The sequence below is a fragment of the Marmota marmota genome, unplaced genomic scaffold (genome assembly GCF_001458135.2).
Source record: "Marmota marmota marmota unplaced genomic scaffold, marMar, whole genome shotgun sequence".
Lineage (NCBI taxonomy): Eukaryota > Metazoa > Chordata > Mammalia > Rodentia > Sciuridae > Marmota > Marmota marmota.
Window position 1 is genome coordinate 6,032,386 of NW_025999941.1, and position 27,861 is coordinate 6,060,246.

General features: G+C 35.4%; 1 protein-coding gene across 35 annotated transcripts in view; it reads right to left on the reverse strand.

Annotated features, from left to right (window-relative positions):
* Window positions 1–27,861, reverse strand: part of LOC107149604 (sarcolemma associated protein) — a 145,416-nt gene that overhangs the window by 72,629 nt on the left and 44,926 nt on the right. For 20 of the 35 annotated variants that reach the window (XM_048801074.1, XM_015494396.2, XM_015494397.2 and 17 more), the window contains exons 2-3: window positions 16,821–16,968; window positions 3,901–3,973 (exon numbers count right to left, since the gene is read on the reverse strand). In XM_048801074.1, coding sequence (XP_048657031.1) covers window positions 3,901–3,973; window positions 16,821–16,968 — 221 coding nt within the window. Of the gene's footprint in view, window positions 1–3,900; window positions 3,974–16,814; window positions 16,969–27,861 lie in introns of all 35 variants that reach the window. The other 15 variants (XM_048801064.1, XM_048801069.1, XM_015494398.2 and 12 more) reach the window with 1 other exon arrangement.

Sequence of the window (27,861 nt, forward strand, 5' to 3'; positions counted from 1 at the left end):
AAACAAAAAAAAAAAAAAAAAAAAAAAAAAAGACTGGGAATGTAACTTGATGGTAAAATGCCCCTGAGTTCAATCCCCAGTACTAACCTCCGATACATGTACACACAAAACAGAAAAAAATTTAAATAAATGACATTAATTGGTACTAATTTCATTTCTGCCCTGATAAAAATCTATTGACAGGTAATACAGTAGCTGGTAAGCATGCAGGCTCAGAAGCTGTACTATCCGGGTTCAAATTCTGAGTCTACTTACTAGCTGAAAGGCACACTGCCTTATAAAGATAGGTCTTAGCTTCCTCAACCATAAAATGGAGGTAATTATAAAACCAATCCCATTAGGTTACTTTGAGTATTAAATGTGTTAACATAAATAAAGAGCTTAAAACAGTGTCGAAAATATAGGAACAACTGATCATTATGACCACTCCCATGAGAAGTAAGCAGTTGAGGAAGTCAGGGTCTCTATTTGACAATGCTCATATACTATATGTGAGATGAGGGTGGGTAATGGGACATAGAGCAAGGCTGCCACCCATCTACTGGTTGCTATCACTCCACAACTTAGAATCCATTAAAGTGACAGCCAGAGCTTAAAACCTGACTAGGAAAAGTTCCCAGATTCCTCTGGCTAACCATGTGTAAAAGCTGAGAAACTGACTTGTAAAATAGAATATTAAGTACCAGCACCCTTGATATCCTGAACCTACATAATCCTATACTGTACTTCTCTGATTATACATCTGTGTCTCAGGAACTATTATCAATTTACCTCTGCATCCCCAGAAACTATCACAGAATCTAACAAAGCTGATGCCTAGTGAAGGTTTAAAAAAATTATGTAAATTTAAGTTTTTCACTTTCATACTACAAAACTACAACAGACATTTCAAACATAAATTTATTTATTTGGGGGGGGTACTGTGGATTGAACTTAGGGGCACTTAACCACTTTGTATTTTATTTAGAGACAGGGTCTCACTGAGTTGCTTCGCACCTTGTCATCGCTGAGGCTGGCTTTGAACTTGGGATCCTCCTGCCTTGACCTCCCTAGCCACTGGGATTACAGGCGTGTGCCACTGCACCTGGCCATACATTTACCTTTCTTGATTATATAAGCAATATATATCAATTATGAAAATATGTGATGAAATAAATTAAAATTATCCAATACCAGTACCCAGAGATAACCACTTTGAATATATATCCTTTTCTCTTCAGATATGTGCATACAGAAGAGTGAACTTAAGAATGTCTAAATGGAAGCAAATAGTATTAACAAGAATTTTTAAAACCAGTTTTCCCAGAGACCCAAGTACAAATTCTTCTGTTCCCATGAAAATCTGACTAACAAATGAAAGGCTAGAAAATCCTGGTATGCCCAAGGCCCTGAGTTCAATTCCCAGCACAACAACAACAACAAAAAAAGGCTAAGTATTCAGCAACACATTCCATAAATGATATTTGTATCTTCCAAAAACTACCTTGGAGATGGTTTATTTTGAGTTCTTTAAAAATCCACATGTGGGCTAGGGCCGTAGCTCAGTGGTAGAGCAATTGCCTTGCATGTGTGAGGCACTGAGTCCGATCCTCAGCACCACATAAAAATAAGTAAATAAAGATACTGTGTCCATCTACAACTAAAAAAATATTTTAAAAAATCTACATGAATACAAAAAGCCAAAAAAAGGGAATGTAGAAAATGAAAACTGTTACTTAATGTTTCAATAATGGGATGATAAGCAATTTCTTTCCCTTTCTTTCTTCTTCCTTTTTTTGGTACTGAGATTGAACCTTCTCATACCTTATCACTGAGATATACCCCAGCCTTTTGTTTGTTTATTTGTTTGGTTTTTACGACAGGGTCCCACTGAGTTGCTTAGTGCCTTGTTAAGTGGCTGAGGCTGGCTTTGAACTTGAGATCCTTCTGCCTCAGCCTCCTGAGTTGCTGGGATTATAAGCGGGTGCCACTGTGCCCGGCATTTCTCCATTTCTTATCATCTAAAAATTATTTATGCAATATAACAAAAATTAAAAAAGAAAAAAGTCAGCCTTCTGAGAACGACCTAATGAAGACCTTAAAATCACTGATGGTATTTACACAGTGGACTTAAACTCTAGGTATTCTAGCATATCCAAAACCATGTATATTGTTAATAAAAATTTGGTTATAATAACAGAAACAGCTAATGTTTATTGAGGGCTTATTATATGCCAGATAATACACTAAACTCTTTAAGTATGCAATCCTCACAATCCCCCTAATTACTGCTCAACAGGTACTACTAACATCTTCATGTTTCAAATGAGAAAATTGAGGCCCAACTAAATCACAAAACAAGTCATGTCAGGTTTTGAACTGGACTATCTACTTCTAAAGACTATTCCAATCTTACTCCAGCTTTAGAGACTTGCCTGTTCAAAATTCATTTTCTTTAGAAAGTCAGTCCAATTATATACAATGAAATTTATAGCAAAAATTTGAATGGTGTTAATATTTAACTATATAAGGAAAGTGAAACTATGAGAAGACAGGGACAAAGATTAAAAGGATTGGGGAAACAAGAGCAATAGGGACACAAGTCATGCAATCAGACTTTGAAAAAATTCACATGCTCTATTAGATGGAATCTGAGAACAGATAACTCCTTATGTAACTGCTCAAAGCTTTCAACTTTATGAAAGAAAAATCTCATTCTCAAATACAAATATCAAATTCTTTAAAAAGCCATACATCATCTGTTGACTAGTTCTAAAACAAAAACTCTGGACTCATAATAAAAGCTGTTATGTTAAATTTCCTAAAATTCAATGCAATTTTATTAAGTTAATTTAAAATAGGAAATAATGCTTTAAATTAAAAATGTTTAAAATATTTTCTGCTTTGCTTCAACTATCTTTAAAAAAAAGGTAGCTTCTAATTGATGCATAAAGAATGTGATACAAATCAAAGAAAGCAGACTACCACAGTAATGGAAGGGCCTCTCTCTGCCTCATCTTTCCAACTCATTATTCTAACCTCTAGGTATTGTCATGTAACCCAAACCAAGTTGCTAATTAAAAAAAAGAGGTTATAACAGAAACAGCTTTTTCAGGGGTGAGGGAGGTGGGGAGAGTGGGCACTGAACTGAACTTAGGGGCACTTTATCACTGATCTTTATCCCCATCCCTTTTTATTTATTTATTTATTTAGAGACAGGATCTTGCTAAATTGCCCAGACTCTCCTTGAATTTGTGACTCTCCTGTTTCAGTTTCTCAAATTGCTGGGATTATATGCATGTACCACCTCACCTGGCCAGAAACAGCTTTTGATGGACAGAAAATACTGAGTCCAGAAACAAGCTTTTACTATATTCAAGGGATCCTCCCTGCCCCAAATAAAAAAAGGTTGAAGTTTAAATACTGCTTAACTTCCTTCAACACTGTATAATGTTAATCTGAAAAGGACAGGATTGAAGTGTACCTATACTCCGAACAAAATAAGCTACTAACTATATTATCATCACCAAGGACCTATAAGATGATGACATTGCTATTAACTTCAGAGGCAATCACAGTTGATGAAGCTCTATCTTAAATGAAGATCAAAGAAGATGTTATCGTTCACCAATAACATACTCTAAACATTGTGGAAAGTAACTAATTATCCTTCCAAATATAAATTATAAAGTTACATTTGGAAATAAAATAACCTCTGCCCCAAGTACATTATTATTTACTCCAATTGCAAATAATGTAAAAAACAATTTAAACAAGTATATTTCAAAAAGCACCACATCAGTTTTGTAATAATGATATTATAAAATTATAAAATGACCCTGAAGTATTAGCATCATATCATCTTCTAATATTATCCAAGGTAATTAATCCAAAAACTTCATAGCACTAAATTATACTCACTCTGAGCGGAGCCGGGCTTCCATACCATCTGGTAGAAAAAGTTTTATTGTGGAAACAATACACCCATGGGTAACTGGTTAAAACAAACAAATAACATGAAGTAATTGTTTAAAAATATAAAACTTTGTATCTCTTGTATCTAAACGTATATTTTATTCTTAAAAGCAGTAACTTCTGGGGAAAAATAAGTCTGGTGACTTAATGACAATATTACCCAGGAGAAATATCCCTGTCCATAATGAACCACAATTGCAAGGAAGAATTACAGAATGAATTATTATAAAAAGTATCCTAATTTATTTATTTATTTATTTGTTTATTTATTTATAGATAGATAGGATACATTTTATAACAATAACAGGGATTGAATATCCAATTCTATGAATAAATAAATAAATAGTCAGCCGAACATGTGTAAATGCAACTGAAGAGGAAAAAGGCACTTTTGCCCCCTATTTACCAACATCAAACATGGTTTGACTCTCCTTTAAAACATAATCCTTATTACTAATTCTCCTGTCCTTGACCACACCTCACACAATGCTAAAATTCTTCAGAATACAGTTAAGAATATACCATTATATCCCCCATTTTATGGGCAAGGAAACCAAGACTCTCATTGCAGCCATGGCAAGGGAACCTGCCTAGATTCCAGCTAGCCAGGTTCAGCTGTTCACATAAGAAACAGACAAAGAAATTTCTGTTTCTTTTTCTATCATTCTCCTATTTCTTATGCAAGCAGGTAGCCAATCTGGGCAGATTCCCTTGGTTTGGTGGCTGGTTACAAGACCTCAGATATGTGAAAGTGCCTCCACAATTCTATGGTAGTAAATATACAAGAGATGCCTGCTAGAATTCACATGGGAGGTTCCTTCAGTTCAGTTAAAAAAATTTTATTTTGCTTTTTTTTTTGGGGGGGGCGTGGTACTAGGGACTGAACAAGGGTACTTTACCACTGAGCTACATCTCCAATTCTTTTTATTCTGAGACAGAGTCTCCCTAAATTGCCAGGCCTGGCTCCAAATTTGCAATCCTCCTGCTCCAGCCTCTCAAATCTCTGAGATTATGAGTGTGTACCACCATGCTCAGCTGTTTTCTTTTCTTTTTTGACGGTGGCGGGTGAAGAGTATCAGGGATTGAACTCAGGGGCACTCGACCATTGAGCCACATCCCCATCCCTATTTTGTATTTTATTTAGAGACAGGGTTTCACTGAGTTACTCAGCACCTTACTATTGTGAGGCTAGCTGTGAACTCACCATCCTTCTGTCTCAGTCTCCTGAGCCTCTGGGAACACAGGTGTGCTTTGCATCATTGTTTTTCAATTTCTCCTTTTCCTACTGAAGTCTTCAAGAGATAAACCTACCCCAATGAAGCACTTGTACAGAACTTCTTTGTGTGGATTTTATAGGGAAAAAAAAAATTGCTTCCTCGTTTAAAGACTGTTTTTGTTTTTTTAAATTTCCCTATTCCTCAGATACTGTACTTTCCAGGGTCTAATTGATTATCTAGTTCAATAAACTGATTAAAAGCTGATGCTGGCTGATAAGAATACACCATATAATGATAAGAGGAGTGATGGTTATGTTGACTGTATACATTTGTCAAATTGACTGAATTGTATATGTAAAAATTGATGTGTGAATAAATTACACTTCAATTTAACTGATATTAAAGAACAAAGCTAATGCATTTGGGGCAACTTATTGGATGATAACATAAGACAATATTATAAACATGAAGTAATATGATTGTCATCTAGTAATGTGTGTTCAATTTAAGGATTTTAGGGCAGTTTATTCAATATTGATCTTCATTAGTCGATTATACAAAAAGTGCTAACAGATCAAGAATCACCTATTAGACAGTCTTTTTTTTTTTTTTTTAATTTTTTATTTTGAAACAGGGTCTCGCAAAGTTGCTCAGGCTGTCCTGAACTTGCTATCTTCCTACCTCAGTCTCCTGTATTTCAGTGTTTTTAAAAGAATCCCATTTGAAAAAGGAGACCACAGGCTTTGGACCATCTTTTTTTCCCTTGTGATACTGGGAATTGAACCCAGGGGTGCTCGACCACAGAGCTATATTCTCAGCCCTTTATTTTTTTATTTTGAGGCAGAGTCTTGCTAAGTTGCTGAGGCTGATCTTGGAACTTGAGATCCTCTTGCCTCATTCTCCCAACTAGCTGGGATTACAGGCGTGTGCCCACCTGCCTAGCTATTAGATAATATTCAAAGCTGCATAGAATATCAATCACTGTCATGAACCATGTGGCTCCTTCCTTTCTGGATTCATCCTCTATCCTGTTACCATAGGCTTCCTGTAAGCCAAGCTACCTGCACTCTACACACACTTTACTTTCATAACCCCATGGCTTTTATACAAACTATCTCTTTTGTCAGTGATGTCCTTTGTTCCCTTGCCTAAATGACCAATACTACTTATCCTAAAGGCTCACACTTTTCTGATTCTTCACCAAAGAGACAGTCTCCTATATTTACTTCCTGTAACACTTATGCACACTGCATTGTGATTATTTATCATTTAAACAACTGCCATCTTACCAATTAGATTCAACTCTTTGAGGGCAGCAAGAATTTGGTGTTTTTCACTTTTTAAACCTGTGTCCTTAGCATAGTCATTTGGTACAAAGTAGAAACTGAATAAAAGCTTACTATGTCAAAGAACATATTAATGCTTAATATTTTACAGCTCCCATTACTCAGGGATAAAGAGGTTTCTAAGTTTTAGGGTTCATCATCATTTATAAGAACCACCCAGCAGCCCCTTTCTTTCCCTAACAAGGAAAGGATGGATTTATCCCAACTTTATGGCTTCACCAAAGATTTACTATAAAGAGCTTACAATAAATACAAGAGCACAATATAAGATGAAAATCCAGTTAAAACTACATTTTACCAATATATTTAAATGGTTATTAAAATGTTTTTTTTTTCAAATAAGGGAACTAGTTACAAACAAAACTGCAGTGCCAGAACTGATAATTGATGATATATTACATTAGGAACTATGTTGCACAGATATACCAACCTGAAATTCAGCAAATGACTGATACATAAATCTCTGAGGTAAACCAAGGGCTATTACTGGCTGGGCAGAATAGGAATGCCACAGTTTCAGAGACAGTTCAAAGAAAGACCATGTCTAGCTAAGCTGCCAATCTGGTCCATCCAATTCTGCCTTTGGAAAGATCTCTTGTCAACCAGATCCACAGACAACAGAAATGTTAGCTACCTTTTTGATTTTCAACAGAAAAGTATTTAAATAGCTTCCCAGGAGGGTGAGGGGGCCACTGGAACACTGCCATATTAAATATACACATATATTTATAAGACATATGCAAATTTCAGAAATGTTAAAAACCAGGTGTGTATGAATTGAGAAAATAAGGCATCTGGAAAAACAATCTGCACTTGCCTGCTATAGGTATGAGGCTATTAAATATCAGAGTAACACTAGTGCTGACTGCTACTTGTCTGTTTTTTTCCCTATGTTATCTTATTATACAGACCACCTATTTTGCTCTTGAGTTAACATATTTACTTTGTGCATACACCCAGCCTTTCTTACTGACTCTTCACACAAATACTACTTAGAGGGCCCAGTTCACTTTGGTAAGTTTAAAACTGAAGAGTCCCTGGACCCCATGGAGGACAGAAACTCTGGGGTTATGTTGTAGTCTGGCCCTATCTCCCAACCTATAAGAATTAAGAAGGTCAATACCACTTTACACTTAAGAATGGTCTGAAAGACCTCTTAAAATGATTGGTAGCAATAGGAAGGTCAATGAATGTGACCATAAAAACCTAAGGAACATTTAAAAAAAATCAAGACCTAAATCAGAGGCATAAGCATTTTTAGACTGGGGAATTATCTGCATTAACTGCCTTTTGACTATAAGATAAATAGTTAAAAGAACTCTCAATCTTGATTTTTTTTCTGTATAGAGCTTCTAAGTCTTAGAATTTTTTTTTCTCTCATTCTGTCTTCATTTATGAGCTGTAGTGCAGCCATCAGAAAAATTTCCTTCTTTAACTACTTGTTTACCTCAGGTAAAATTCTTCTTTTTCTTTTCCCAGTGCTGGAGATGTAACCCAGGGCCTCATGTGTACTAGGAAAGCATTCCACCACTGAGCTACAAAATTAGCAGTCTCAGGAATACTTTTTACAGGAAAAGATGGCTAACTGCTTTATCCTTTCTCTTTATTTATCTGTTTTCAGAATGATAAATTTTTTCCTAAGTTCTTCCAAAGTTAATAAAACCCTTTTATTGTCCTTTTTAGTATCACTGTAAGCACACTGATCTGAACATATTTGATATTTCAAATCACTACTATTATTATTGTTTAATGCTCAAATTGTCCATCTTTGATAAGCAGGGACTCACTTGTGATAACTCCTAGAAGTCCTCTGGACTAGAAGTCCAGCAGTGTTAGATAGGCTCATTGCTTTATGACATGAAAAAACCTTCTAGACTCGGAGTCAGCTATTTTTCCAAAGAATTTTGGTTCTATCCAGTTGGGAGAAGGAGTTCTTTCTCTAAATATAGTTATTCATTTAGTACTTTATTTCTCTGAGCATACCATGGAGTGATATTGCACATGGATCTATTTTTTGACTTGTCTGTGGGGAGTGATTTTACCTATTTACTCAATAAAAATTCACTAAGGGATTTACTTGACCTGCTTGTAAACAGTTCAATCTAACCTTTGAAACTAAACTTTGGGAGTAAAAATTTGGTTTATCAAGAAATGAAATAAAAAAATTATGATGGCTGCAAAGCAATATTCTGGGAATGATTATAAAAACCAAGATGATTATGACAGCTAGATCCCTGGCTTTGTGGAGATTTCAATACAGTAAGAATAAACTAGAAATACTTAATATAAAATGAAAGCAGGTGAGGGGGGGCACCATAAAGGCTATAAGAAGTACCAACTACTATGGGCATTTGGAATGGGCAAGGTCAAAGAAGGCTTTATGAAGAGTAAAAAAGAAAAAACTAAAACAGAATAAAATTTGAAAGCTGGAAATGGAAGGAAAGGCAGAGAAAATGGCATGAGTGAAGAAAAGGAAGTGAGAAAGTGTACATGTAGGGAGAGCAGTTGGAGAAAATTGAATATAAAGAATATAAAGAAACTACATTTCAAGGTCCTCTGGATGCCAGGCCTCAAAGAAAACATACATATTAACTACTTATGATGAACCATGTCAATAGTTACTTTTATTCCCTGTTTTATAGATGAGGTGACTAAGGACAAAGAGGCCAAAGTAATTTCCTTGAGATCAGACCTTTGATCAAAGGCAGTGCTAAGATTCAAAAGAATCTTTTCTACATACCATCTTCTAAATAACCCTGCTTAGCATATTTAAGGGGAGTGATGAAAAGATTGAAATGAGTACATTTTTCAGGACCTCAAATATACAATTAAGCATTTCAGATTTTATTTATGGCACTGCTTCTCAAAGCAAGAAAGAAGCCGTAAATAAAGCTGTGAAGGAAGAATATCCTAAAAGCAGTAGGTTGTCAGAGTATGATGGCCAGAAGTGGAGAGCCACTGTAACACTCTGGTGTGGCAACAGGAAAACAACGGAAGTTGTAGGGAAAGGAGGAAAATGATCTAGACAACAATACTGTTAGAGGTAAGTAAAACAGGAATCAGAAAAGATGTAGAGTTTGAGCTAGAGTGAGAGAATGAAGGAACAATAAAAGACATTGGGAAGTCAGTAGAATGCTCTGGATTGAAGAAGGAATTAAGTTTTGTACAAAATAACTATAAGACAACAGTGGGACATTCAAGAGAAAACAGCAAGTAGACATCAGGAGTACACACAGGTTTTGAGCCACCAAGAATGGTTTCATAGCAGACAAGGTAATGAGGGAAATGTAGGACTTCAGGACAGGGGAAAGCATACAAAACAGTCGATGCTAGGAACCTATTTCAGCAAGGTTTTTAAACCCAGTTGGACAACAGAATCACAGGTTCCACCCCTTGCAATATTCCTTCTTAGGACAGAAGGAAGGAGTCCAGGCATCTGTAGTTGTACAAAGTTCTGAAGTAAGTCTGGGTTGAGAATCCATGCCATCAGTAAAGTTCCCCTTGGGCCAGGCATGGTGGCATATACCTATAATCCCAGTGGCTTAGGAAGATGAGATAGGAAGATCATGAGTTCAAAGCCAGCCTCAGCAACTTAGTGAGGCCCTAAGCAACTGAATGAGACCCTGTCTCTAAATAAAATATATAAAAAGGGCTGGGGATGTGGGTTAGTGGCTAAATGTACCTGGGCTCAATCCCGAAAAGTTCCCTTAGCCAATATGGTAAATTTACTGCAGTCTGTGCTGAATCAGCTTTGTAATTTCCCTTAACATTTGGAAAGCGGAAATTAAGAGTAACTTTCAACAGATCAATGATGGGTTCCAAAAGACAGACAAAGAACCCTAGAGCTGAATCTACTACGAAAGAGGGGCAAATTTAACGACAAACAATAACTATACAAACATGCAAAGACTTTAGTAACAACAACACTATTGGGTTCCAAGTCAAGCACTTCATATATACTCTCTAAATGTTCACATTGAACATTGTGCCACAAAGTGAAAATTAAACACCGTACCACAAGTCAGTAAGGTAGATAATAAGATCATGATTTTCATTTTTTTTAAAGAGAGAGAGAATTTTTTAATATTTATATTTTAGTTTTCGGTGGACACAACATCTTTATTTTATTTTTATGTGGTGCTGAGGATCGAACCCAGCGCCCCACGCATGCTAGGCGAGCGCGCTACTGCTTAAGCCACATCCCTAGCCCCATGATTTTCATTTTTTTTTAAGAGAGAGAGAGAGAGAATTTTTAAATATTTATTTTTTTAGTTTTCGGCGGACGCAACATCTTTGTTTGTATGTGGTGCTGAGGATCGAACCCGGGCCGCACACATGCCAGGCGAGCACGCTACCGCTTGAGCCACATCCCCAGCCCATGATTTTCATTTTTTAAGATGAAGAAATTAAGGTTTAGACTGGTTAAGGACAGATGGCAGAATAAAAAAGACTGTGAGTGATAATAAGATTGCCAATATCATGTCCTCACATTAGCCTCCGAAGATTAGGAAGAGGGTTGTCAAAATCTTGGTTAAGATGCCAGAAAGAACTTTTATAAAATGGTAGATGAAAATTCATGGAATATTTTGAAATTTATGCAAGCAGTATGTGTCAGGCTGAGTGTGGAGATTCTATAAGGAGGGGAGACAAATTAGCTGTTCTTGTATATCTTACAGTTTAATAAGGAAGGCAGATACATAAAAGGGAAGGGTATGGGGTGTAACAGGGGAATGGAGAGCACCTCATCTATCCTTGTGGGATTAAGAAAGGTTTCTAGGCATGGAAAAAGCAAGTGCAAAGGTCAGAAAAGGCAAGGTCTATTGTGGGAAGTAAATTTAATTCAGTGTAGTTGGAGCAAAGCTAATATAAGATACCAATGACCTTACTTTACCAGGCCTTTTGTTCATTAAGAGTTTAACTGACAAACAAATATCTGTGAGGTGGATCTGGGATAATGAGCTGATCAGAGTTACATATGAAATTTATAGAACAAACTGGTCCAAGATTTGCAACAAAGGGTTACTGTAATGGTTTGTATGTGACCCATAAAACTCACACTCTATCAATTTGTGGTTTGGGAACAGTATTTGGGTGACTAATTCATGGCTTTCTCTCTTTCTTCAACAAAATCTATTAGTATATAAGCCTATTTGTTTACAATGGCGGGTTTACAGACAAAGGACACTAGAGCTCAAGCTACTAAAAAGAGGGGCAAATATATTTTTAGTGCATATATTTTGTAGCTATTTTTGCTATTTTTAATCCTATTTTACTTTGGATTTTTATTAGTTTTCTCTTCATCCTATTAATTTATATAACCCCTGAATTTATCCAAATGCCTTTTCAACATCCATGGGTTATTCAGTTATATAAATACTGGTTATATAGTTACATGTTTTTTCACCTTTAGTGGATTATGCTGACAGATATTCTAATACTGAATCACTGTATTTTTAGAACAACTTTGTTATTTATTCTAGCTTTGTTTCTGAATTTAACTGACTAGTACCTTCATTAAAATTTTCACCTATTATCACAAGTGAAATTACTTATGGTTTTAATTTTTGTGCTATATCTTAATCATTTTAGCATTAATGATATGCTAACTTCTTTGAAGGATTTTGAGAGTTTTTTTAATCCATGTTTGGGATAGATAATGTTCAATTAATCTGTTTTTACACATAAGATCAAATTGAACTGTGAATCTCTATGATGTCTTTTCAATGGTGAATCTTTAATAGCTTTTTAGTCTCTTTCAAATAAATTGATTTATACAGGTTTTCCACTTGGGACAATTTTACTAGGATAACATTATTTTATTTTTTTGGTGTGTGGGAGGTACTGGGGCTTGAACTCAGGGACACTTGGCCACTGAGCCACATTCCTAGCCCTATTTTGTATTTTATTTAGAGACAAGGTCTTGCTGAGTTACTTAGCTCCTTGCCATTGCTGAGGATGGCTATGGACTCACGATCCACCTGCCTCGCCCTCCTGAGCTGCTGGGATCACAGGTGTGCACTACTGAACCCAGCAACATCAGTTTACTCTAGGTTTTATTTTTCTTTGCTATAGGTAGACATATAATATTCTCTTGAAATTCTTTTATCTTTTATCTGGTTTATTTCTCCTTTCTCATTCCTTACCTTGTGTATTTCTGCTGGTACGTGAACTTAATTAAGGCATTAAGGTTTATAAATTACATTGTTTGCTTGTTTTAAAAGAATTAGCATTTGGGTTTATTTCTTCTAGAGTTTTCTATTTGTCAATTATTTCTGCTTTATTATTTATTTTTCACAGCCTTTTATTGTTTTTTTTCTAATTCTTTCTAAGTGTCAAGTTCCCTCATTATTTTGCCTTTCTTTAATAGTGAAGGAATTTAAGATTATAAGTTTTACTTGACTAAAGAACTTGTATATTACGATATAAAAGTTTCTTTTCTGAATTCATTTACTAGTTCTAGAAGTTTCTTGGTTGAATTTTTTGGGTCTGCTAGGTATAGGATCATGTCATCAGCAAATAGTGCTAATTTAAGTTCTTCTTTTCCTATATTTATGCCTTTAATTTCTTTCGTCTAATTGCTCTGGCTAGTGTTTTAAGAACTATGTTGAACAGAAGTGGTGAGAGAGGGCATCCCTGTCTTGTTCCAGATTTTAAAGGGAATGCCTTCAATTTTTCTCCATTTAGAATGATGCTGGCCTGAGGCTTAGCGTATATAGCTTTTACCATTTTGAGGTAATTTCCTGTTATCCTTAATTTTTCTAGAGTTTTGAACATAAAGGGATGCTGTATTTTGTCGAATGCTTTTTCAGCATCTATCGAGGTGATCATATGGTTCTTATCTTTAAGTCTATTGATGTGGTGAATTACATTTATTGATTTCCGTATATTGAACCAGCCTTGCATCCCAGGGATGAATCCCACTTGGTCATGGTGCACGATCTTTCTGATATGTTTTTGTATCCGATTTGCCAGAATTTTATTGAGGATTTTTGCATCTAAATTAGGGATATTGGTCTGTAGTTTTCTTTCTTTGAGGTGTCTTTATCTGGTTTGGGAACCAGGGTGATATTGGCCTCATAGAATGAATTTGGAAGTACTCCCTCTTTTTCTAACTCCTGAAATAGATTGTAGAGTATTGGTATTAGTTCTTCTTTAAAGTTCTTGTAAAACTCTGCTGTATATCCGTCCGGTCCTGGGCTTTTCTTGGTTGGTAGTCTTTTGATGGCTTCTTCTACTCTAAGATACTCTAAGATACCATCTCACTCCAATAAGAATGGCAGCCATTATGAAGTCAAACACCAATAAGTGCTGGCGAGGATGTGGGAAAAAAGGTACACTCATACATTGCTGGTGGGACTGCAAATTGGTGCAGCCAATTTGGAAAGCAGTATGGAGATTCCTTGGAAAGCTGGGAATGGAACCACCATTTGACCCACCTATTCCCCTTCTCGGACTATACCCAAAAGACCTAAGAAGAGCAAACTACAGGGACATAGCCACATCAATGTTTATAGCAGCACAGTTCACAATAGTTAGAATGTGGAACCAACCTAGATGCCCTTCAATAGATGAATGGATTAAAAAATGTGGCATTTATACACAATGGAATATTACTCAGCACTAAAAAAATAAAATCATGGCATTTGCAGGCATATGGGTGGCATTAGAGCACATTATGCTAAGTGAAGTTAGCCAGTCCCTAAAAAACAAACGTCGAATGTCTTCTCTGATATAAGGGGGGTGACTCAAAATGGGATAGGGAGGAAGAGCATGAGAAGAAGACTACCACTAAATAGGGAAGAGAGGTGGGAGGGAAAAAGGAGGAGAAGGGGAGTTGCACAGAAGATGGAAGGAGAACCTCATTGTTATACAGAATACATATATGATGTTGTAATGAGAATAAGAAAAAAAAAGTGTGTCACATTAGATTGGATAGAGAGAAAGGATGGGAGAGGAGGGGAGGAGTAGGGAGGATAGGAAGGGCAGCAGAATAGACAATATGATGTATGTACATTCCATGTATATATTATATGTCAAAATACATTCTGCTGTCATGTATGACTAAAAAAAATAAACAAAAATTTTTTAAAAAGTTTCTTTTCTTTTCTATACAGTTTAAAACACTCCTTTTGATTTCTTCTTTGATTTTGGGATTATCCCATAATACTATATAGTTTCAAGAGAAAATCTTCAAATAGTATAAAGCTAAATCATAGTACTATATAGTATAGGAAAAATCCACACTTTTTTTCTGGCCTATAAGCACAAACAGGTAATCTCAACTTGTGACATACTTGTATCCTCTGAATAACATGTTGACTGTTTTAAACCAATCAGTACAAAAAAACTCTCAACATTTTAAATGAATAAATTTTTCTTTACTTAATTCCTTAAAGCTAACACAGAGGCTAGGATTAGCTCAGTGGTAGACCTTTTGCTAGCATATGAGAGGCCCTGGGTTCAATTTTCCCCAGAACCACAATAAATAAATAAGTAATTAAGCAAGGAAATAAATGAAGTTTCCAAGAAGGCTGCAAGAATCTAATATTGATGAAATGACATTACACTAATAGTATCCCTAAATTTCAGGGTCATCCTTGGCTTTTCTATAGTATTTTCTAAACAGATGTTCTTCAGTCCTAAGTGGGAAAGAAGAATAGAAAGAAGTTTAGAAAGAGCTACATGCTATAATGGCCATCACTCTAGAAATCTGCACATATGTTAGCATATTAAAGGCTCTGCTTACTTTAGATTAACTAAACTGCCTATATGTATTTGATTACTTCATTTTTTTCATCAGTTAACACCTAATAAGTCGCTTAGGGAGATACAAGCCAAGGTAACAGACATTCCTTGAAGAAAAAGACAGTGTAATCAAATTCTTCACCTCTCTGTGGATTACTCACAGCTGGGCTGCTTTACTCTTTGTTGAATGACTTGGTAGGAGAGGTACATTATAATAACACCAAATACAGGGACTATCCAATGCAGCTGTTCCTGGTGTGGTCATACATAAGTTCTTTTAGTAGGAGTAGTTAATTATTTTGCACCAAAATTAACTCTTTCTTTTGTGTTTTACAACTGCAAATAAAAATTTCTAAGACTGTACAAACTCAAATATCAAAAACTAACTTCCCGAGGAGACCAACAAAACCCAGTAAAAACATAACTACTGTTGCAATACCAGTGAATGTATATACACAAATATGGATGTGAATGTACACACACTAACATCTGCATCTTCACCACTATTAGCACCATCAGGCTCACCTCTACTATGCAAAATACCAGAGTCTAATGACTTAGTATATCACCAGATCAGAGTTTGTTCAGAAAGGAGAAACTTGCCAAATTGTTCTATTGTTCCTATTAAAATAATACAGTGGAACTGCACACTTTTGGTTTCTAACCATTTAGTTTTATGATTGAGCCATACAACTTCATGGTCACAAAATATTGACCTAGATAGAGCCAAGAAGCTTTAGAATTGTGAAAATAAAAACCGATCTACATTTATTTAGCTAGAGAACTTCTAGTTTCAAAAACTCTAAGACATGAAATTTTTCTTTATAGTTGTGATAGGTACTATTAACTGCATGCCTTCAATAGCCTTAACCTCTTCCTTTTTGCTAACAAAACTCTGACTTGGAATGAGGTAGGGGTGGGACAACAATGCACACACAACCTGAGAAGATAAATCAAAACTGATCTATGTCAGTCATGGGATTTCCTTGCTCTCCTTTGCTGGGTAAAAAAACTTCCCAGGCTTCTTTGTAGCTATAGGTATCTATATATGTGACCTGTGTGGTCAGTGGGACATAAGAAAAAATACGTTGGAAGCATTCTATGAAAGATTGTTCTTGCAAAACAGAGTCACAGAAGCAGTACAGGAGGACATAAGATCCTGAAACCCTGATATCACTGAGTCAACTGAACAAATGATAAGACGTATCTGCCTCCAGACTTTTCATTAAGTCTCAGTAAATGAATAATAAATACCCATGGTTTATAGTTTATCTTAGTTGGGTATACTGTCACTGTAATAACTGCTTCCTAACTGATACAACACTCTGTTTTCATAATGTGATTACAAATATAAATTATAAATTGATATTTTAGAATTTAAAATTTTAGAAAAGCAACAGGGGAAGTAGGATATTTGACTTCTCATAGTACAGATATAATGCTGTATTTAAATAGCTTTTATAAGCATGTAAAAGAATGTAACATTTTGTAACACTGACAAAACAAAGAAACAATCTTAAAGAGACAAATAATAGGAAAAATCGATCCATACCCGTACCTTTCCGTGTGTTCTCCGTCACGTCTACCCCAAACTGGATAATGTCACCAGAGAGAATTTCACATGGTGGACTTTCTTCAGAGCCTCGACTCAATCTCTGGCTATTTATAAAGGTACCATTACTACTTTTAGTGTCTTGGAGATAAAACTGGGGGAAAAAAAAAAAGCCAAAGATTAATAATTCCAAATCTACTTTAAAAAATAAGCACTTCCAACTTTGCAAACTTTTCAGATGGATTCCCCTCATCAATTCAAACTTATTTCAGCTAATGTTCAACATATGAAATTAAAACCCTAAAAATAGTTGAAATAAAATCCAACTACACAAAATGGTGCAACCACAAAGAAAGCATATGATCCAACCACTAAACTCCTAGGCATTTATTCAACAGAATTGAGAACATCTTCACAAAAATTTGTACACAAATATTCATAGGAGCATTATTCATAAGAGGCAAAAAGTAGGAAAAAGCCAATGCTCATCAACTGAAGAATGGTTAAATGTATATCCACACAATGGATTATTATTTGTCATTTCAAAGGAATAAAGTACTGATACATACTGTGACATGGATGAACCTTGAAAACATTATGGAAATAAAAGAAGCCAATCACAGATGACCATATATTAGTCCAAATGTATGGAACATTCAGAATATGCATATTCATAAAGACAAAAAGTACACTAGTGGTTACAAAAAACAATCGTTGGCAGGGAGACTAGGTACTTAGGGGTAAAAGCATTTTGGCAGAGTGAAGAAAATTATCTAAAAGTAGCAGTGAAGGCTACAAAATGAAAACCCAATGAACTGTACACTTTTTTTAAAAAACAATACCTTTATTTTTATTTATTTATTTTTATGTGATGCTGAGGATTGAACCCAGGGCCTCGCATGTGCTAGACAAGCGCTCTACTGTTGAGCCCCAATCCCAGCCCCATGAACTGTACACTTTTAAAGGTGAATTTTATAGCATCTGAATTGTATCTTAATAAATTTGTTGGGCTGGGGTTCTAGATCAGTGGTACAGTGCTTGCTTCGCATGTGTGAGGCACAGGGTCCAATTCTCAGCATCATATATAAATAAATTAATTAAAAAGGTCATCTAGACAAAAATTTTTCTTTCCACTGCACCCTGACTTTACAATCTTTTTCCTAGGGTAACTGGATCCAACCAGAGGAAGCAGTATTTATTGCACAAGCAAGGGCAACTGGTTTTTGGCAATACCTATAATTAATAGCTATCAATTATCTAACATAACTTGCTATCAAGACTGATGCATCCTCAAAAATTCTTTGTGATCAAGCAGATTTGAGATACTAAAATATTGGAATCATCTATGAAAGCACTATTTTCTGGCCTCCCAAACTTGCCTTTCGTTGCTTGGATAATCTTCCCTTTTTAAAAAGGGAAGGAGTAAGCCATGTACAGTGGTGAAAACCTGTGATTCCAATTATTCAAGAGGCTGAGGCAGGAGGATCCCAAGTTTAAGGCCAGCCTGAGCAACTTAGTGAGACTATGTTTCAAAATAAAAAAAATAAAAAGAGCTGAGGATATAGTTCAGGGGTAAAGTGCCCTGTGTTTAATCCCCAGTAAAGATGGGAGGAATAGGAGGCGGCACAGGAAGTCTATCACCTAGCAAACCTAAAAGTAATTAACAACAACTAGGAACACACAACTTATTAGGATGAGAACAACCAATAAAGAATAGATGTACCACCTTTCTTTTTGTATTTTTTGACATTCTACAGTCCTACTTATTCTAACAACATTATTTTCACTGAAGTTCCTTCCCAAGAAAGGATGGAAAGAAGACACCTAATATATATTAAAATATACTTCATGCCATTAAGCCCTTATTTAGCCTTAAATATATGTATGTGCATGTACATACATGTATACATATTTCTCTCTATATAAATGTATAGATATGTGCACTTTCATTTATAAACAAGAAAAGTGAAAGTTATAGGCATGCTAAATATCTTTCCAAAGGTTACAAAGCTAGGGAACACTTCAATAAGGATTCAATAATAGAAATAAAAGGGCCACTTTCCCCCATTACTTCACACTGAACTTCATTATTTCATTTACCCTTCACTCTTACCACAGTACTCTTCCAAAATGAAACACAACAAAGACTAAGCAATTTGACAGCAAATGTGAAAATGACATTTCATTTTATTAATTCTTGTGTGACAATTTAAAGGCTATCAGGCTGTCTATAAATGACTTATTCTGTTTATAATTCAACTAGACCAACTGTTACTTTGGCTAGACTTTATAGATTTAATTACAGACTATTAACAAAGAAAATTGTGTTCATATTTTACAGAGCCATTTGAAATTTACAGGCCTTAACATTTAACACCAGGGAGATAAGCACAGGCAATACTTTCAGGTACGAACAATTATCCTCGCTCACTTATTTATTTATTTATTTATTTATTTATTTATTTTCTCCCTGCACTGGCATTTACTGTATATGGGAGTTATTTCTTGTTTTTGTTTTTTAATAAATATATTCTTAGTAAATGTGGCAATAACTAGATTCTGGTTTAGTTGTTTTCAGTAATGTGTGCCTGGACAATTCAAATAAGGGGATTATACCAGATTTATAGTGGTTTCAAACTTCAAGTAGTAATCCATTAGTAAGTTAAGTCAATTTAGTGCATTGCAACTAGCTTAAAAAAATATGAAAGGGGTGGGCTGGGATTGTGGCTCAGCGGTAGAGTGCTCACCTAGCACGTGCGAGGCCCTGGGTTTGATCCTCAGCACCACATATAAATAAATAAATAAATATGTTGTGTCCAACTTAAAAAATAAATAAATATTTTTTAAAAAATGAAAGGGAACAGAATAGAAATTAAGTACATGAACTATGGTTCAGTACTGCTTAGCAAAACCTATTGAAAAACAAATAAATACACGCACATTTGTCGTTCTTATGTAACTCCAAAATAACAACACCTTTTCAAATTTAAAAAAAATATAAATCAATTCTAACCCAAGTTCTTTTCATTTTTACATCTATATTACTGTTCAAAGCACATCGTAGTACATGAGCCTCTTATTTAAGCTTGAACATATCATTTCCATTATTTGCTCAATCTTCCTCTCTTCTCAACCTGATGGCTTCCATAAGTTTTGACTACTGTAGCCTTTAAGGTCCTACATGATCTGGCTTCTGATTCCTTCTCTGAACTCAGTCACTCCATTTCTTTTTCTCCCTTATCCCTCTCAATCACATCAATCCACTTATGTACTTGACTCTCTGCATTTGTGTATCGCTACATGCATTAAGTTTAGTTCCCTGTAGAAATATATGCCCTTGGTTGTTCTGATATTAAAAATAATGATTTTGTACTGTCTATAAAATAATCTGTTAATATTAAATTATATTGTATAGAAGTTATTGTATTTATTATTAAAAATGTCAACTTGTTTACAAGGGATTGGAAAAGGACTTATTTAATAATCCTGGATACATTTCCAGGAAATAGGTATGTTATTTGGTCCTTTGTCACTTTCAAATCAGAAGTGTTCTCTTTGCCAAGAAACCTCTATCAGGCTCCTCTCACCCCTTAAAAGAAATCAGCTTTGACCATACTAAAGAAAAAAAAATTAAATCTGTTGAAGTCTTAACTATCTTTCTTTCCCAGCAGCCTAGGAATGCCCTAATAGCTCTAAGTGTTTGCAGTAGCCACCATTCACTTTGATGTTGAGCAGGTGTGTAAGGAACCCTAAACTTTTTATAAAATCCTTTGTGGCTTGCAGCCAAAGTTCAACAACAGTGCTTTCCACTGTTTTCAGTATTTAATTCTTCATTTAACTCCTTGCTTTCCCCTGAGGGAACTTTAACTTCCCAAAAATCCTCTGAATTTCCTCTGTCACATAGTCATTTTTCCTCAGTCATTTGCTGATTACTTTCAATGACAGACATGGCATTACTCAGATTGCATTTTTTTTTTTTTTTAGTTCTGGTTGGACACAATACCTTTATTTTATCTATTTATTTTTATTTGGTGCTGAGGATCGAACCCAGTGCCTCGCACATGCTAGGTGAGTGCTGTACCGCTCAGCCACAACCCCAGTCCCAGATTGTATAATTTGCTTTCTGGCTTTCAGAAAGTTTTTGCTGTAGCTATCAAACACACTTGCATTTTGCATTACTTTTAACTTTGCTACAATTTAGAAATACTTTTTGTTTCTGTTATAACAATATACTGCTTCTTTCTAACCCTTTTCTATGTTGATAAATTTGGCAATATCCAAACACTAACAGGTAAGCTAATGCTTCACGACAAAGCACAAACAGCACAAATGCCATAGGTCACCATGAACTCTAAGTCCACATGGCAGAGTACAAAATATGAACACAAAATGGATTCTGTGTAGAAGGCAGATTACAACAGATTTTTAATTTACCTTAATCACCATCTAACATCAAACAATCTAAGATCAAACCAATATCCCATTTACAAAAAGAGTAGGTGAAGCAGTATCCACACAAACTCCAAAATTCAAGTGAACAGGGAAAACTACCAAGAAGCACAGAGCCACACAGTTTCAGTATCTGTGCAGGAGGACGCACATAGAGGCAAGGGGGGCATATGAGAAAATTGAGAAGAGCATCAAAATAGGCACTAGGTAATCACTGGATGGTATGGGGGCCAGTTTGAGAGGAGAAGCTGAAAGCCAAAAGGTCTAGCTCAATCCAACAACAAATTAGTGCAAGCCCCACAAAAGGCTGGAATAGTTTGAGTCAGATAACTCCCTTGGGTGCCTGGGACTGAACCCAGGGCCTTATACATGGTGAGCCAGGTTCTACCACTCAGCTACATGCCCAGTCCCTATGTAAACTCTTAAAACCAACCTGAAGGAACTCAAAGCTGGCTCCAAAGATAGGGCTTTACAATGAGGAAAAGCTTCCAGGAGTGGAACCAAAATTGAGCAGGACAGGAACAAAAGAAAAGAAAGAAAAGGTCCAGATAAAAGTGAAGAAGGAAAAAGGAGGCCACCATATTTTTGAATATTTTACAAAAACAACAGAAGAGGGAGCTCTGTGAATTAGAAAAGTTATTGTGAACCATGACCTTTTTAAAGTACAGAAAAAACAATTTCACATAAAAGTGAGCAATAAAAAGTTATCAATGTCACATCTCATACAGTTATTTTAAGAAAAAAGAGAAAAAGGAGCAGAATAACATCTTATAGAAAATGAAAGACATACCTTGGGAATAGATCAAAATTGTAGTCCATTTCAAAACAAGCTAAAAGCTATTAGGAAATAACTTAAGAAACAAAAGAACAATATCAATCATAACTATAAAACTCTTAAAGAGAAACCTCAAAAAAATAAATAGAAATAAAAGGGAAAGAACATTTCATAAATGAACACAAAGTAGGAGGAACATAAGTGTGGCTAAATATAACAATGTCTGAAGAGAAATATAAGGGGGAAAAAAAGGAGGAAATTTTTTAAAATCAAAAAGAAATGAAAGAAAGTATCACCAGCAAAATAGTGTAGGCAACTTCAAGCTTCTGTGACTACAGAGAAACACTGAAAAAAATCAAGAAAACCATCAGAACCAACTCTGGTTTACAGCAAACAAGCAAATACGAATCAAGAAAATGACAACTTAAAAACGTAGGAAGGCTTTGGGCCTAACTTACCCTTGTCCCATCCCTCTCTCCAGCACAAAAGAAGTCCTAAAGTCAGCCACCAGCATTGCTAGTGTGAGATCCTGGTACCTGGTATTCCAGAGGGAGCAGAGCAGACCTTAATCACAAATTATAATGTCTGTTTTAACCTTTCTGGAGGTGACCTGAAGGGCTGAAAAAGTTTCTTATCTTTGTTTGGCCTAACTCAATAACCCTTTTATTTTCCCAGAGCTGGGTCAAACCCAGGGCCTTGCGTGCATGGTAGGCAGATGTTCTACCACTGAGCTACATCTCTAGTCCTTATTTTGCCAACTTTAGAACTCACCAAAGCTGGAAAAGTGACAGGCACTCCTAGAAAAGTGGGATTTATCCAAGGTGCTTCAACTTAATAAAGTCTATCAAAGTAATACACCACATTAGTAGAAAGAGAAAACCCACACGATCATCTCAATTTATGCAGATAAGGCATTTGACAGAATGTAATATTCTTTTATGATAAAACACTCAGAAAGTTAGGATTAGACGGGAACTTGTTCATCATGAAAAATAGCATTTATGAAAAACCCACAGTTAACCTATTACACAATACTAAAAGAGTGAAAGCTTACCCCCTAAGATCAAGATGAGGACGTCCGATTTTACCACTGTTATTTAACAATGTACTGGAAGTTCTAGCCAGAGGCAAGAAATAAAATAAATATAAATTGGAAAAGAAGAAGTAACTATGTTTATATTCACATGATATGATCCCATATGTAGAAAATCCCACAGAAGGGGCTGGGGTGTGGCTCAGCGGTAGAGCTCTTGCCTAGCATGTTCGATGCCCTGAGTTTGATTCTCAGCACCACATAAAAATAAATAAACAAAATAAATGTATTGAGTACAAATAAAAAACAAATATTTTTTAAAAAGAAAGAAAATCCCACAGAAACCACAAGAACAATATTAGAGCTAATAAATTCAATAGAGTTGCAGCTTACACAATCAACACATAAAAGCAATTGTGTTTTTAAATTACTGAGGATTTTGTTTGCTAGGCAAGTGCTCTATCATTGAGTTACACCCATAGCTCAGCAGCTGTTTCTATATGCCCAGTAACGAACAATCCAAAAAGGAAATTAAGAAAGCACTTCCATTTTTAATAGCATTTAAAAAAATACCTACAAATAAATTTAACCAAGGACATAATAGATTTGTATATTAAGAACACAGAAAACTATATAAAGAAATTAAAGACAACCTAAATAAAGATGTCTCATGTTCATGGATTGGAAGAATTAATATTGTTAAGGTGTTGATATTACCCCAAACAATCTTAAGATTCAACACAATCTTTTTTGCTTTGCTTTCTTGAGATAGGGTCTCACTATGTTGCCCAGAGAGGGTTCAAACTTGTGATCTGCCAGTTTCAGCCTCCTGAGTAGCTAGGATTAGAGGTGTATGCACATCCAAATGCAGCTTCTCAACACGATTTCTATACAAAATTGGCAAAAGACCTTTAACATGCAAAACAATCTTGAAAAGTTACAAAATTGGAGAATGCATATTTCCTGAATCCAAAATTTATTACAGATCTACACTAACAAAACAGGGTGGTATTGGTGTAAGGATAGACATATAGATCAATGGAAGAGAACTAAAAGAAATAAATACATACATCTACAGTCAAGTGAATTTCAACAAAAATACATGCCAATCAATGAGGACAGGACAAAATGGTACTGGGACAACTGGATAGACACATGCAAAATAATTATCCCTATATTACAGAAAAAGAAATTATAAATAAGTTGGACCCTAGCTCATATCACATACAAAAAATTAACTCAAAATGAATCAAAGACCTAAATATAAAAGCTAAAACCGTAAAATACTTTCCAAGTATTCTTTATTCAGTTATTTTTTCTTTTCTTATCTCTCTCTTCTTCTGAGATTACCAGAATGCATAAATTGGTATACTTGGTTTGGCTCATATAGGTGCCTCAGGTTCTGTTTATTTTTTTCATATATTTTCTCTCTGCTAATCAGAAAGAGCAATTTCAATTGCTCAACCTTCAAGTTTATTGGTTCTTTCTTTCCCTCACTCAAATCTGTGGTTGAACCACCCATAAATTATTTCAGCTATTTTACTTTCTATGACTTCTATCTATATTCTCTGTTTGTTTAGAAATCTCCTGACTTTTCATCGATGGTTTCCTTTAGCTCTTTGGGCATATTTCAGGGAGTTAAAGTCTGTGTCTATCTAGTAAGTTCAATATCTGGGCTTCCCCAAGGATAGTTTCTATCACATTTCCCCTGCCTCCACAGTCAATAGGCCATTCTTTCCTGTTCCTTTGTATGTCTTTTAATTTCTTGTTGAGAACTGTACATTTTGACTACTATAAAGTGGTAACTCTGAAAATCAGGCTCCCCTTTCCCCAGGGACTGCTATTGTTACTTGAAAGTGGCAGACATTCATTTGTTTAGTAACTTTTTCAAACTATTGTCCTTTTTTTTTTTTTTTCCTTTGGCAAGGACTAAATTCTTTGTTGTATGTGGTCACTGAAGTCTATTCCATTATCTTCACAGTTAATGACCTAACAGATTTCTTTAAACGCCTGGAGCCAGTAAGAAAAGGTACAGGGTTGTGGGGGAATTCTTTTTCTTTGAATCCCCTTGTCTGATGCCAGGTAAGCCACTCCAGTCGGGTAGGTGGCAGGTGTAAAAGGATGGCCATTTTCTGTACTGGCCCCTCGGGGATAAAAAATGGGTTTCTTAACCCAGTTTTCCCCAGGTCCCTATTGCTCACCCTGGGACCACCAAGTCACATCATAAACATGGGTCATTGTCCCTGTGGCTACTGAAAAAATGAGGGATGGGAGATTGTAGCCACTATGCAAAACACCAGAACAGTGAAATTCTTTAAAATTTAACAGCCTTTCTTTATCAAGCATTCTCCTGGATGTTGCAAATGATTGACTAGACTCCAGAGTTCTGAAATAGTTGCTTCAGTCAATGCACGCTAGTTCAACAGTTGTTTTGGGGGGAAGGAACTAACTCCTGGAGCTCCCCTACTCTACCATTTTACATGATGTCAATCCCATTACTCATCCTTTAATCTACAAATCTTTACTTGGGCCAAATCAAACAAGTTCCTAATCAATAATTGCTTCCATTTACTGACTGCCTGCTATATGCAGGTATTTGACATGCATTATTTCTGATCTTCAGAACAACATTAAAGTACATACTACCATTCTATTTCATAGACTGAGGAACTGAGGCTCAGACTGCCATGGTCTCACAGTTATTGTAGACTTGACACAATTATTCCTACAGAACTTTCCACACTGCCTTTCTTCCCTACTTAGACTAAACACTCTCTGGTCTCTGATTCCAAACCTCTGATGAAACCCCACTTCACTTATGAAGTTTTCTTGAAGCAATTAGAATACATAGAGCTAATTTCAATCTAACTCTATCATTAGTGTGAATCATTTAATCTGTAAACATTTACTTGACACCCATCTTGAAAAAACCACACATCCATAAAATCATATTCAAGGCAACCCTAAACTAAGAATAAATTAAAAGAGTATGAATTAAATGTCAAAATCCTGAGAGGCTGATGAGAAATATAGTTAGGCATAATCAGTTGCTAAGATTATGAGTGAGGGTGGTAATTGAAATGAAAAGGTGAGGAGGAGAAGGAACAGGTATTACAGTACACTTATATATAATTAGGGCCCAGCACCAGAGAGTTAACAAAAAAACAAAGGAACAAGTGGAAAAAGGAGAGATAGAATGACTTTATGAAGAGAGGGCCTTAACACTGACCTAAGGAGATGAGATTCTTAAAACAAAAGGTACTAATGAAGGATTTGGTGAAAATACTGTTTTGAGGAAATTATTCTAACAGCTCTGATGATCTAGCAGCTGTGTGTAGGATGAACTGCAGTGGGAGTCACTAGAAATAGGGTGACCTATGACTTCTTCATTTTTGCCACGAACTATTTAGTTGTTTCATGGAGTACTCATATTTAGTCTTTATAAGCATGTTCAATATAAATGTATTTATTTACATAGCCTTTCCAGTTCCTGTACATTTCAGAAGCTAGAGCTTTTAAATTGTGCCACTGAAGGCAGCAGGGGGGGATATCAAGTTTTATTCAAAGGCTAAGGGAAAATATACAGAAAATTGCTGAAATGTTTTTCACCAAAATGAAATTGCACACATACTACATTGAAACTTGTCAACTTCTCACTCAAACATCTTGTAAACATGAATTTGCCAAAATGTTTTCCCCATTTTCCAAGTGACATTCCAGGCACTGTACAATAAATGTTGTGGGGCCAGTTCACAGGGGAAAAAGGAGAAAGAAAAAATATTTGTATCTCTCTACATACAAGCAGAGATAAGATTATGAAGGACAAAAGTAGAGAAGGTAGGAAGGAGAAAGTTTTAAAAATGTAACTGAAACATTACAAAACATATAACACAGGTAGCATTATTATATCTTTCTTAAACATGCTTTCTTATTTTTTGTTTTTGTTGTTATTGTTATCGGTACCAGGAATTAAACCCTGGGGTGCTTAACCACTGAGTCACATCCCCATCCCTTTTTATTTTTTGAGAAAGAGTCCTGCTAAGTTGCTTAGGGCCTCACTAAGTTGCTGAGTTGGCTTTGAATTTATGATCTTCTTGCCTCAAGTTGTTGGGATTATACGTATGTGCCACTACGCCCAGCAAATATGCTTTCAAATTGTGATAATTCTTCACTGAGAATTCAAAACAAAGTAAATTAGATTTCTGAATATCAGCAAGATAAAAACAAACACACTGTGGCTGGGGTTGTAGTTCAGTGGTAGAGGGCTTGCCTAGTATGTGTGATACATTGGGTTTGATCCACAGCACTACATAAAAATAAATAAATAAAATAAGGGTATTGTGTTCATCTACAGCTTAAAAAAAAAAAAAGACACATCATCAGAACATTACAATTTCAAGAGGTGAGGCTATTGAAAGCCCACACAAAATTCTAATTCTGAGCAGAGTAACCTATTTCCCTCATCACAAAACTAATGTATCAACAAGTAAATTCTGATTATTTTTTTCTGCTTGATAGTATATAATCACAGTAAGGTACCTTTCTTTTTGGACTCCTACTTGGATAATTTTTATCCAAACTCAATCTGTTCAACTTCAAGGTTTCTAATTACTTCAAAATATGTAAATTCCAGTATCTAAAATAATTGCACATTTATGCAAGTTTCATATATTTTAGCATATTAGGGACAAAATAAAATACTGTGGTACTTTAAATACACACATATTCTGACTATAATTTATAGGTCAGTATTCTCCTCACAAAATGTTAGCTTAAACCATGTGGAGATC